This window comes from Ictalurus punctatus, chromosome 25 (genome assembly GCF_001660625.3).
Source record: "Ictalurus punctatus breed USDA103 chromosome 25, Coco_2.0, whole genome shotgun sequence".
NCBI lineage: Eukaryota > Metazoa > Chordata > Actinopteri > Siluriformes > Ictaluridae > Ictalurus > Ictalurus punctatus.
In genome coordinates this window covers 560853-575024 of record NC_030440.2, presented here as the reverse complement: position 1 = coordinate 575024, position 14172 = coordinate 560853, and the positions used below count along the sequence as shown (strand labels likewise).

Genomic DNA, 14172 nt, shown 5'->3' with positions numbered 1-14172 from the left:
AAAAAGTGCACTTATTCGAGAAAGCTATGGGCTTTATGAGTTTAGATGGCTGGTAAACGAAATAAAACATGATGTATAAAAGGAATATTTTGATGTTTCAGGCCAGTAGGCGAAATGTGGCGCATTGCATCGCCATGGCAACACGCGACGCTCTCGCGCCAACGACGCCTCTGCGCATGCGCACTGCTCCGGCACTGCAGAAACGTCATCATGATCGTCATTATCTTGACAGTGATATCTGCTCCTGAATGCCGAGAAAGCACGAGTTCACGATGAAGTGATATCACAGCAGGAGAAACCAGTCATTAGGCATTATGTAAACATTAGGTATTGATTACATGTGTTTATGTGATGACTGAACGCGACTTTTAACACTGACAACTAAACGTGTTCTAAATTCTAATATAATACGTGGTGCAGGCTGGAGAGATGGATGACACGTTCAAGGAGGGCAAACTCCTCTCTTTTCTTTTTTACCAAGCTGTGCGGGACCATAAACCTGTGTGGATGTTGGAGGACATGCGCAACATGGAGACATTTCACTGGGAAGAAGACACCCGGCAACGGACATACACTCCTTCCCAAGCACTTCTGTATGCCATCGTGCACGACCACAGAGCTTATGCACGATATCTGCTGAATCAGTTCTCAGACAGCGCTCTTGCCAGGCCAGGTGAGCATTTCTGCTGCTCTTCATCATCTGCTCCACACCTGGCCATGGCTGTCCGCTATGACAGGAAGGACATCATGGCTCTCATCCTTCAGGTGGCACATAGAATGCCCACTCTGCGCTCATACATGAACCGAGGTGGATGTGACCAAATGGAGGATGGCAGAACTCCACTTCATCTAGCATGTGAGCTATCACGCTCAGACGCCGTCATGATGTTATTGGGAAATGGGGCTTCACCGCAAGCTGAGGACCACAATGGTATGACACCGCTGGATCTCATCCTTGAGCAGCTTTGGACCTCCAAAGTGAACACAGGTGCCAGGAAGCTGTGCCTTGAGAACCTGCTCATGTTCATGCCTGAGGTGCGGTTCAAAATGAAGAGCTCACTAGAAAAGGATCCACAGTGCTGGTCTAAAGTTCTGGGAGAGGAACAGTTTAACTACCTCGTCGGGAGGATTCCAGGAACGCTCTTTCTCATAGCTATGCAAAGAATCCTGTCTCAACTGCCACCAGAAGAATTTCCAAAAAGTCTGGACAAGCTACCCATTCCGGCTTCTCTGAAACCCCTAACTCAGCCCTTACTGCAGTCCTAACAGTGGCCTGACAGTCCCACTGAAACATACTTGGAAACTGCTTGGAGTTTGTTTGTTTTGTTTTGTTTCTAATTTATATCAATGTGACGCGCATGAATTTGACATGTTTGTATGTGTGTGTGGGGGGCGGGGTGTGTCATGAATTGAAGATCAAAATTGTCACTGTAACTTGAGTAAACAAAACGTCTTCCTGTTCTCGGATTAAATCATGGAAACACCTCTTTTTTATTTATTAAAAAAAAAGACAATATTTTTATATGACTAGAAATATATGAACAAGAAATGTATGAATTCCTTATGGTTTTAATGATTATGCAAACTAATCAAATTTTACTTTTATTCTTTCCGGGTTTTACTTTTGAGAACATGCTTGTATGTGTCTTATTGGAAAACTGGATGATCCTGCTGACTTTTCCTCCTCACTTTTTATCTACATGGCTTTAAATGCAAAAAAAATTGTAAACAGTCAAAAGACAAAAGACTGATCTTGATCTGAAACGCGTTATACCATTATAATGTTGTTGTTGTTTTTGTGCTGCATAATGTGTCCAACTGAAAGGCAGTAAAAAGACAGATGTCTTCCCAGAGACTTACTCCCATAAATCTGTTCACTGGACAGAGCTATAAAATATATCATTTTTCATTTTCAGTTTTAAGGTTTGTTTTGCACTATATTATCATTATACAATTATGACCATACAACTATTGAAAGGGAGACAATTATTATATGAAAATCTGATCACATGCCTGTCAACAGTATTTAATATGCAAATCTGAAAGTGTTTTGTTTTTTTCTTTGTACTGTCCAGCTGTGGTTTAACTGTAACCATTATTATGTTAAGTTATTTACCTCATTGTGGACAAAAGAGAGAGAGAGAGAGAGAGAGAGAGAGAGAGAGAGAGAGAGAGAGAATAAATGAATGAGTAACTACTAATCTGTGACAGCTTTCTTAATCCTTTCCCCTTTCATTTTATTCATTAATACATTTTCATCAACCACTTGATCCTGCACTGGATCCAGAGCCTGTGCTGGGAACACTGGTCATGAGGTGGAAATATGCCCTGAATGAGACGCCTTTTGATTATATGTGTGTTTTATGAACTACAATTGCATTGCCAAAATTCAGATTAAACACAGCAAAGAATTAGTCGGAGCAATTTTTTTTTAAGTAGTATCTTTGATGATCCCTTTGTTTATTATGTTGAGTACATTTGTCTTACCTGACCTCAAAACAATGGAACATACCTGAAAAATGTTTATGTAGGTAATAATAATAATCATAATAATAATAATAATAATAATAATAATAAAAGCTTTTCGGGGGCCAAGCACCCAGACTCAGTGATCCGCACATTCACAGATATGCTATAACTGTTGCATAACAATCAAAGGAAAACAGCCATAACTATAGGCAAAGTGATTCAAGAATGATTTAGTAGTTTTATGCATTTGCCAGTCCATAATGGGAGAACGGTTTTGAATATCAGAGATCCTTTGATAAATTTTGTTCAGACAGGTCTCAAGATAATTTGAGCCACATTTGGTGAAAATTGGACAAAATGTGGAGGAGTAGCAAAAATGGCAGTTAGATGTAAGCGTTTTTAACGTGTTATTTTACCTTCTGACCAGTATGTGGTGCTGTCACCAAATTAGTTTCACAGCCTCAGGCGATGGAAAATAGAATGACAATAGGGTGCCTATTGAAATAATGATAAAGGCAAGATGACACATACATACAAATTACAAATGAATGAAAACAAAAAACCTGCACATTAAATTTTCCTTGCTTTTTTGAGTTTAAGTTCCACAACAGCACCTCTCCCGCTGTCTGTGTGTGGATAAGGGTCATCCTAAACTGATCAGTGCTGGGGCCTACGCTCGTTAAAGACACTTCTGTCCACAATTAAGAATGAAGAGGTAATAATGAACTAATGAACTAAGCAGTAAATACATCTCTGCATTTACCAGTTACAGTTCACTTCCGTCCTGGAAAAAAAAGCAAGAAAATTGAATGGTTTCCATCAAGTAATAAGAATTGGCTTAATGGTTTCCATCAGATTCCCTTACGAATCTCGAAGAGGAATTTCAGGGCCTTCTTTTTGTGACAAGTTGACACTTGTCATCTGGATAAAATTAGATCAGGAACTATACTCACATGAATTAATTACCTTTTTTAATGTCTCACAGTAACTCCTGATTTAGCCTAATGGTATTCTTAGACCACAGCTTATTTGTATTAGTGTGACTATATATCAGTTCACTTTTCTCTGGATAAGAGTGCCTGCTAAATGCTGTAAATGTAAATACATAATTTTCTGCCCTTTCGAAGGAGCAGTGAGAATAATCACTGCATGCTTACTGGGCCTGTGCACCTAAGACCTATCCAGGTAATAACTGCGGCTGGAGTGTTTTTCCCAGGCTCTGATGATGCCATTTGAACCAACTAACCTTTTCTGCTCAAGTGCGGTGATTTGCCCACCTTGTTGCCATGAGTTCCACAGCTTGAACACTGGTGCATTGTAGAACAGCCCTGCCAATCTCATGGGCTGATGTAGCATGAAATGGATTGGGCACTTGTCCAGCAACATGAGGTAGAGGATCCAACTTTAATTTTGCCTACCATGTGATGTATTCATTGCCATTGCTGTGCTGTGTTCCTTCTTTACCCTCTGATCTACAGTGTATTTTGATGTTGAGCTACCAGCAGGGTATTTGCCCGATGCCCTCTGCTAGCTCTGTTAATCTGTGTTCCAATGTAGCAAGGGCATTGTCTTCCATGGAACTGTGAAGGTCGGGAGGTCGTCTCTTCGATCTCGGATGGGAACTTGGCTTGAGAGATCGCCTCTTCGACCTTGGACAGGAATGTGGCTTGGGAGGTCACCTTGTTGACCTCTACCAGGAACCTGACATTATGCTGGAGCTCTGGGGAGGAGATCGCCACGTTGACCTCCAACTGGAGCTTGGCAGTTGAGACCACCTCGTGGCTCTCAGGTTGGTGCCCTGGAGGTGAGGTCACCTCGTTGACCTCTGGCTGGAGCTCTGTATATGAGACCACTTCATGGATCTCATGCTGGAGCTCTGGGGAGGAGGTCACCACGTTGACCTACGGCTGAAGCTCTGCAGAGGAAACCACATAGTGGGACTTAGGCAAGAGCTTTGAGAAGGAGGTCACCCAGATTGCCTGCTCATAGTAGGTGGTGAACGGCAAGTCAGGTTCATCTCTGAGGCAGGCCTCCCCCAAAAGATCCTCCAGGATGGCGCAGGATTCTGAACTTCCGAACACATCACGAATAGTCCCACAAACTGCGTTACATTCTCAAGATCCCATGGCCACTAGACGCTTCGCCCACTGGCGTGCTGGGCCATAAAACCAGGACAACAGGAACCTTAGGCTTTGCTTCTCACCGGGCTTGGGGTCCGCTAGGCTTGCAAAATAGATCTGGCAGTCAACAAGAAACTATTCAGGGTAGCCTGATAACCCATCATATGGCTCTGGGAGATCTATGACAGTCCACTGAGGAAACTGGATCGAATCCACAGCTGGGACAGTTTGCTTGGTTTCCCTAGCATGACGTCTCCTCCTCTTTCCTGCTGCTACCATGTTATAGGCAAAGTATTCCGTCACGTAATGTAGGCGCAGGACAGAAGCAAATGCAGGTATGGTAGTTTAATCAAACAATATGGAGTACAAAGGATCAGGCTAGGGTTAAACGATCAGGCAGACAGGTTAAACAAGGCAGAGCAGAGGATCAGGGTCAACAGGGTAAAAAAGTCTATAACCAGAAAAGCAAACATAAGACAAGGCTTGGAAATACGACAGAGACTAGGTAACAGAGCATAATACTTCACAAAGTTCTTGCGTAGAACCAGTCTCTTGTACGTGTGGTTGTGAGTGCTGTGAATAGGATGCAGGTGTGCATGATTAGAGTGAATGTGAGTGTTCTGGGAATTGCAGTCCATGACGGCCATGTTTGTAGGCCGGTGTGCAGGATGGAAAATGTAGTCACTGGTTTGCTGTGATATGACAACAAATAAGGGACACAATTGAACTGGTTCATTTGTGTAAATTCAGTTATTATTGTCTTGTGCGCTATATGTAAACATCTGTTGTGTGAAATAGCTTATTCAGGGCAGTGCTAAAAAAAAAAAAACCAAAATGATATTTTATGATTCCTCTTATTTTGTTGTTTTTTAATTATTATCATTCTGCAAGGCATTTGTAAACTTATGACCTAAACTGTACTAATCAATCTGTTCTCTGTGTATTTTGTTAGTATTTGTGTTTTCTGGCCTATAGCTCACTGGCTTAAATTTACCTCACAATTTATCTCACTAGCTAAAATAATCCAGGTACCTCTCTACAAGCAGTTCTGTGTAAAGCTGCACTTTTAGTGTCGAGATGTGATTCTGTATCTGAAATGACATGTGATGTATGTGCCCAAAAGATTTCCAGGGCAACTTATTACAGCTCAGGAACACCATAGCATGTTTAACCTACGACCCGATAACAATGTTGAAGTTTAGCAATAAGGATAAAATAAATGATCTGTGAGGAAAAGTGTTATATAGACACTGTTCCTTGCACTCCATGACTGTTTTCTACAGAAATATAACATGGATCTATTTTTGACATGTATATGAAATACACTGCATTGTATTATACCTTGTATTGTGTGTGTGTGTGTGTGTGTGTGTGTGTGTGTGCGTGTGTGTTTTATGGTAATAAAATATAATCTTCAGTAAACCAAACAAAAATAATGATGTTTAATAAAAATGAATAAAAAATAAAACTTAATGTTGGTGTCCTCTAAGAGTAGTGGATCATGGTGTGTACTCTAAATAATAAGCTCAAAACAAAAGTAACCTAAACAAAAGAACAAAAAACTAAAAATCTTGGTGATCATCGTGCGTTCAATCTGCCACCGATGTATGTAGTTGTTCTGGTCAGTCAAGTAATGTGGTGTACAGAAAACACTTTCATTTATGAACTGAAAATACAGCGTGCAGAAGGACTGCATGATAAATGCAGCATTGAGATACCACGTTCATTTTATCTACAACTTCAACTGTGGCTTGCATTCAAACGTAACCTCTTACATTCCACAAAGGCAAAAACCATGGGGGCCAAATGAAGAAAGTTTAGTGCTCTTTCTATCTCACATTTTTGAAGCCACTGTGATGCGTCATGGTTCGGAACGCTTGTTTGGGACAGTAATGTCATCACTACGACTGGTAAATCCTGTAAATAGTCTCTAATGGGATAGTCTCCAGGTTCCCCGTGACCCTGAAAAGGATAAAGCGGTAGAAGATGGATGGATGGATGCATGTAGCAGTAGCACTATCTGCAGTTAACATTTATTTTTGTTTGCCAAAGTATATATTTTTGAAGAATCTGATTTCATTTTGTTCTGATTATTTGCTATAAAAGAATATCTTGGTGGCCAAAAATATTTTTAAACCAATGTTTTAAAAAGCAATAATGTATTAAAATATCAGTATAGCCACAAATGTTCAAAAATGGCAGATAGAAAAGAAATAGCCAAGTTTTTATATTTGGTGCCTCATAGAAAACATGTTAAATCCTCAGAGATAGGACACTGGGGACCCTGGAGCTTCTATGACTTTTACACTGAACCCAATTGTAGCTTTTCTGTTGAACCATAATGTAATTTACTGATATCACATAAAATTCCCATAATGCAACACATCTTACAGTTTTCTACAGTATGATGATGCTACAGTATTTTAATGCCCATTTTAAAGTAAGTGACTGTATTCAGCACAGTAAGAGTTAACAGTGTGTCACTGGCTGTTGTTCCTGTTCTACCACCTTCCACCAAATTACGGGAAAACACATCTTTCAAGGACTGCTAGTAAGTTCAGATTTCTTTTTCATTGCAGCAGTGTGAGACTGAAAGGTTATGTCTTCACGGCTTCACAACATGACTACCTTTGTTCCTCGTCTGTGTCTTTATGTGCTGGGGGTAACTGTGATGGTAGGACTGGTGGCACGTTGTGATTTAAATCGGTCTCATTTTGGAGCTTATTTACATGGGGACATTGTCTTTGGAATTCTGGCATCAGTTCATTCTAATATAAAAGACCTTCAGGATCGGACATGTCCAGAAATGTATACTTGCAAAGAGTCAGTATAGAGTAGAATTTAATGTTCTTATTACATTTTGTTTTTGTTTTGTTAAATCAACAGTGCTACTTTTAATTATGCCTCATTTTAACCCGGTCTTGTTTTTTTTTTTTTTCTTTTCTTCTAGCTTTGATCTAATACCATTTGTGTCATCTTTAGCTGCAATTCACACAATTGAAGAGATCAATAACTCTAGCTTTCTTCCTGGGATTAAGCTTGGATATCTGATATGTGATCCTTGTGCATACGGGACCAAAGCTTTAGAGTGTGTGGAGCACATGCTTGCTGTTGATGGGTCACCTACAGTCCTCTCTGACTACTCAAACTTCACTTCACCCATAAAAGCATTCTTGGGTGAAAGATACTCAGAACTGTCTATTCCTGTGGCAAAACTACTCAGTCTCTACATGATCCCGCAGGTAAAATATACTGAGACACTGTTCTTATCAGCTTTTCTGTAGTTTCCTGGCTCCATCTTATCACCCGCCTTAATGTTTTTGAAAATTGTTTACATTTATTCACAAATTGTTCAGTAGTTTAAATTCTATTTTCCAGGAATGTTTCTTACACAGTTCTTATTTTGAAAATATACTGCAATTGCAGAAAATCACTGAATCTGGGTATGTTTCGATAAAGGGTTTGTGCACATAATTTTTATGCTTTACAACATCTGAACAACTAGGTATTTAAAAGGTAAAACAGCATGTAAAGAAATCATTTCAATACAAATGCAATTTTACATAGCTCTTTTTATTATTCATTGTAAAATGTTTGAGCATGTATGAATGATATCCTATCCTATAACGACTGTTTCCATTTTAATTGTTTATTTATAGAAATGTTTCTTTATTTATGCATCTTAATAAAACTTAGCGTATAATAAAATAATTAATAAAAAGATTTTTTATATCCTGGTCATTCAGATTTCCACAAGATTCTGCACAAAGTTGACCTCATCATTGACTTTCATGTACATTTGAACTGTTTGTGTATAATCAAATATAATCATTTTTATTTAGTGTGATAAGATATTTTAACCCTGTAACATATTCAACAATTCAATTTAACAAATTAACTGATTTATTTTCTCTTTATTGAAAATGACTTTCTTTTTTTTTAACAGATAAGTTCCACTTCTACTGCACCAGCACTGAGTGATAAATTACGCTATGCATCCTTCTTACGCGTTGTTCCAAGTGATGTGTACCAGACTCAGGCACTGGTAAAGCTCATGACACATTACTCCTGGAACTGGGTTGGGGTGGTTACCCTTGATGATGAATATGGCAGAGCAGTCCTTGAGAACTTTTTGCAGGACGCACAAAAAGAACAGGTGTGCCTCCAGTTCCATGAAGTGTTACCGAATTACCTAGGTTTTCTAAACATAGACGAGAAGATAAAGATGGTAGCTGATCGTATCGAATCCTCAAATGCCACAGCTGTTCTGCTTATTCTAAGACCAGAACTTGTGCAGATGCTCTTTAAGGAGATGATTAAGAGAAACATTAGGCGGGTCTGGATAGCTGGTGATGCCTGGTCTACAACACACTTCTTAATGAAGATGACAGACATTAACAAAGTGGGAGACATATTTGGTTTTACCTTTGTCACTGGGTACATTCCTGGTTTTGAAGGCTACCTGCGGAACCTTAGACCAAGTCCAGGAGCAAGGAATGATTTCATCAGTGAGTACAAACAAATGTCATCCAACTGCACCCAGAGTCAGCAATCAAAGAACTCATTTCTTTTGGATTGCAATGAGATGGATCTTCACAATGTGGATCTGACAGAGACTTATGGTCAGAGAGTGGCAGTCTATGCCATTGCTCATGCCATCAAGAAACTTTTAAAATGTGACAGCACTTCCTGTACTGAAGACACTAACTTCCTGCCTTGGAAGGTAATGGTCAACACACTCGGGTGTAACACGTTACAAAGTTAATTTTTTTGAGTAATTTACCCTGATAACACTGATAGTCAATGTGTAATACCAGTAAAACATTTAGGATGAAGAAACTCAATGCTTACTGTAGCTAACTGTATTTATAACAATTAGGAGGCTCCGTTGATCATATTTATATTCATACACCATTTATTAGAGCATTTCCAGCAATCGAAGCTAGAACTGTACCAAAGGGAACAAAAGCTCACAGGATTAACACAGGCAAGTCTTTAACCACAAGCCAAAAACAGGAAAAGTGAAGTACATTGAAAAGTAAACAGAAACAAGGACATTCTTGCCAGTGACAGGTGTCAGTGTGTAGACGCTTATCAGAGTGCAAATTCTGATAATAATTAGGTCATAGGTTTTCTGACGAGTGTATTTGCATGGGGCCCAGCAAATGCTGCCTATGATTGGTGCTGGAAAGCAGAACGTAGCAAATACTTGGGTGGAGACTCAATCACACTAGCTCGGATTATACAAAAGAAAAAGATTATAAAAATGTAAGAGAAGCAATGTCCAAAACAGCTGACACGACAGATTAGGTTACTGCACTCAAAACTGTGTTTTTTATGTTTTAAAAATATTTTCATCCTTTTTTATGTTCAGCTTATAAGCATTCTTCGTCAGATGCGCTTCACCTTGGACAACGAGACATATTTCTTTAATAAGGATGGTGATTTTGAAAACGGTTATGATCTCATCACGTGGAAGAAGGATGGTGATAAAAGAGTACTTGATGTGGTGGGAAAATTCCTTATAAGCAGTAACAACATTGATGTCTATGAGGACAAAATCTCATGGTTTAACAACACGGTGAGAGAAAAATAAATGCTATTCAGCTTAGAAACATCATATATATATATATATATAAAGCATTCATATGTTATGTATATAATTAACACAACTACATCGTTAAGGACTGAATTTTAATGAAGTTACACCTCTCTCTTCACATCAAGGTTCCTGAGTCCAGGTGTTCAAAGCGTTGTCCACCTGGCACATACAAGCACATATTAAATATAACATGCTGCTATACCTGTACCGACTGTAGTGCTGGATATTATTCTGACCAGGAGGGTGAGTACAACTAAATGTGTATAAAACATTCTAAAATAAAGGACCTCAGAACCTAGTAAGATTTTAAGGTTAGCAGAGATTTTCTTAAGGTTATCACTTCAGAAAAGGTTATGAAACCATTTTCTTTGTATTCTCGGGGAGCTATTTCATGCTTAGCTTGCCCAGAAGATACATGGCTTCCCTTGTAAACAATAATAGCTGAACATGGCTAAGAATTATATCATACATTGCTTTATATGAAAACTAAGAATTAAAACAAATTACACTCCACAACACCCATCTTTCTCTTGTCCCCACTATCTGTTGTTTTACACAATTTTTCAAAAACCTCAGTCCAACTAATCATATTTAAAGCAAAATCTCAAAATAAAGTCAAGGACCACACACCTCTCTCATCAAAATTTTGGTTTTATCAAGTTTTGAAAATGATCCAAACCAAACCTCCAGATCAACAAAGGAATGGCTTCACCAAAACATGTTCCAATCCAATATATGGGGCGACCTGAAGAGGGCTGTGCACAGAAGCCGCCCAGCCAGTTTGACAGAGTTAGAATGCTTTTGCAAGGAAGAATGGCAAAATATTGCCAAGTCAAGTTGTGCAAAACTGATTAACTCTTACCCAAAAAGATTGAATGCTGTTATAAAATCTAAAGGTGCTTCAACTAAGTATTACTTTAGGGGTGCGCACACTTATACAATGTTTGCCTTAATCCTCCTGTATTTACCGTTATGATGTTCCACTTTTTCTTCACGTAGATCAACCAACCTGTACCAAGTGTATAAATGGAACTTCTCCTCCTAATTCAGCGAAATGTGTGGAATGGAAGCTCGGGATTTTGGAGTGGTCTGCAGCGCATTCTATTGTGGTGATGATTGGAACAGTAATAGGCATACTACTGTTAGTGTTCTCAATTATACTATTCATTATATACAGAAACCATGAAACAGTAAAGATCAACTTCATTCTGTTATGCATCATGGCAGTAGGTCTGATTGTAAGTTTTGGAAGTGTAATAGCTTTTTTAGGCAATCCAAGCTCCCATCAGTGCATGGTACAACAGGCCATGTATGGTCTTGGATTCACTCTCACTGTATCATGCATTCTGGTTAAGGCCTTTGGCTCATTCTTAGTCTTCATGTCCTATGACCCAAATAGACAGCTTTTCTTAAGCAAGTTTAATAGGGCTTTTGTCAACATAGGCCTCCTTACTGGTGTTCAAGTCCTGATTTGCCTCTTCTGGTTTATATTTGATCCTCTCAAAGTTGATGAATACGCAACAGACCATATTACCATGATCCGTCTGTGCACTCAAGGGTCTACATTTGTTGGCTTTGCCATGATGCATATATACATTGCTGTTCTAGCTATACTTTGTTTCTTTTTGGCCTTCAAAGTGAGAACAAGAGAGACTGAGCCTACAGTCTTCAGCATGCTCTTTCATTTGTTTGCCTGGCTTTGTGCTATTCCACTCTTTGTCACACTAAAGGAACAACGACCCACTATCCAGCTCTCTGCCATTATGGTCTCCAACTACGGAGTCATGCTCTGCCACTTCACTCCAAGATGGTACAGGATATTATCTGAAAATACATTGAAGCGAACTAAATCCCAACAAGTGTCTTTATGTACCAAAGGGGAATTACAAGAGTCTTCATCAACATACACCGATCAGTAATAGCATTAAAACCACCTGCCTAAAATTGTTTAGGTCCCCCTTGTGCTGCCAAAGCAGCTCTGACCCATCGAGGCATGGGCTCCGCAAGACCTTTGAAGGTGTGCTGTGGTATCTGACACCAAGACGTTAGCGGCTGATCTTTTAAGTCTTGTAAGGTGAGGCCTCCATGGATCAGACTTGTTTGTCCAGCACATCCCACAGATCCTCAATCAGATTGAGATCTTTGGAATGCATTTTACTTAATATTGTTTTCTTAACAATAAATTAGTGACACAAGTCATGTAATTTTATTGACATCAGTAACTAATCAAATTACATAAATTTAAAATGTAATGTGTTACTTTACTGCGTTATCAGAGAAAGTCATTGGAATACAGTAACACGGTACACCAACTCTGGAAATTATTAAGAACACTAATCTACCATTAAATAACTGCGGGACTCTGGATATAACAGGATCCTCAAGTACTCGGCCTACATTCAGACAGGGCGGTATCCCTGGAAATAATGCCGGTGTATGTCGCTTATATATGCGCTCGGCATGGAGCCAGTTTCACAGTAACAATATTATATTCATAAGGAGTATATTCTTTTTATATAATAATAATAATAATATTCCAAAGAAGTAAATGATCTTAAAACAGAATATATTTCTCAAGGCACACTAATTGTATATCTAGTTCCACTAACAGGGGTAACGGGTATTTTCATGCTTGTAGATAGTATTATTAACAAAGTGTGACTTATAAAATCAATACAGTAGTAGTTGCAGGTCACAAAAACAATGTTTATCAAAAGTCATATCATTGCAGGATTTTAACTGTATTGAATATCTTTGGTCTGAATTGAAAAGCACAAACATAATATGTAACGCCTCTTGAAATGCTGTGCATAGAGGACAAAATCTAAGATCCTTCATCAACCTTATTAAACAGTATAGGAAGAGATATTTAAAATAACAGTATACAGCATTTCATTGTACTTAAATGTCACAGTATGAGTAATTACTCTTTTTTTTGTATTATATTTTCCATGAAGGGTGCTAATAATTGTGTGGTGTTTTTCATTTACATGAAGTGCAGTAAATCTGAAAACAGTGTTTGCCTTTATTGTATGAAACAGTTATTGCATAATTAAAGTTTTTGGATATTATTGAAAATCTTTTTTTCTGTGCTGAAACATGTTCATTATTTGTACACATGTCGCATAAATACAGTAAACAGTTTAAAATATTTTCTTTTATATGCCACAATCAAGTCTCAGGGATCACATTTTTCCCCCATTCTGATGTTTGATGTCAACATTAAATGAAGTTTTTAAGTTTTTAACATAAAATGTTTCTGCATGATTTTTTGCATTGTGCTTCTGCCACGTGATTGACTGATTAGACAACATCATGTGGAGGTATACAGGTGTTCATTAGATGTTATTAGTATTACATACTAGTAGTAATTAGGATGAAGAAAGTAAACCAACAGCCACCTTGTTTTTTCATGAGATTAGGCTCTTACGTGTGCACTTTATACTTTTAGCGTGGCCATCTGTGCATCCTAAGAGCATGAGTCTCCAATCCTTCTTTATCCGCTCAGCCACTTGACCATTCGAAGGCACAGCATAGATGAGAATGCACTGTTTCTATTCCTAGGTGAATACAAACTGGGGAGAAAAATCTTAATAAAAAATACCAAGACTAAAATGACAGCCTAAAGAATAAGGAGTTTGGGCAGATTTAAATCATTTAAAGGAGCATCATCTTTTTTCGAAAGCTAAAATCCAAAAACAGCAAGAACACAGCATCAGTGGGCATGGTGGAGAAAGCATAAATGTTATTAAGGACTTGCTATTTTTCTTCTAGACAACTCTGAGCACTTCATAAAATCAACATAAGGATATCATTCTGATCACCGTGATGGGCTGCTCACCTTCCAAAGGTCAACTCTTGGCTGGAATCTATAACCACCAAGACAAAGCTCTGCAGTTTGGATCATACGAAAGCAACATTCATCACTTCTCAGGTGGGACAGAAATTAAGAGCCAAACCGAGACAGAAATAGTTTCCAGT

At 38.6% G+C, this 14172-nt stretch overlaps 2 protein-coding genes across 3 annotated transcripts; both read left to right on the top strand.

Annotated features, from left to right (window-relative positions):
• The first annotated feature begins 241 nt into the window (after positions 1-241).
• zgc:112001 (uncharacterized protein LOC550384 homolog) lies at positions 242-2246 on the top strand. The gene is made up of 2 exons (XM_017456622.2): positions 242-327; positions 421-2246. The coding sequence occupies exon 2, from the start codon at positions 430-432 to the stop codon at positions 1264-1266; it is 837 nt and encodes a 278-aa protein (XP_017312111.1). The 5' UTR covers positions 242-327; positions 421-429; the 3' UTR covers positions 1267-2246.
• A 4891-nt stretch (positions 2247-7137) lies between these two features.
• Positions 7138-13439, top strand: LOC108258163 (G-protein coupled receptor family C group 6 member A). 2 transcript variants are annotated; one of them, XM_017456621.3, is made up of 6 exons: positions 7138-7412; positions 7540-7831; positions 8536-9312; positions 9964-10170; positions 10317-10434; positions 11191-13439. In XM_017456621.3, exons 1-6 carry the CDS (start codon positions 7189-7191, stop codon positions 12108-12110), a joined length of 2538 nt encoding a protein of 845 aa, XP_017312110.1. In that variant the 5' UTR covers positions 7138-7188; the 3' UTR covers positions 12111-13439. The 2 variants fall into 2 exon arrangements, with proteins under 2 accessions (XP_017312110.1, XP_047006901.1); XM_047150945.2 differs by having other exon boundaries at positions 7140-7263.
• The last annotated feature ends 733 nt before the right edge of the window (positions 13440-14172 follow it).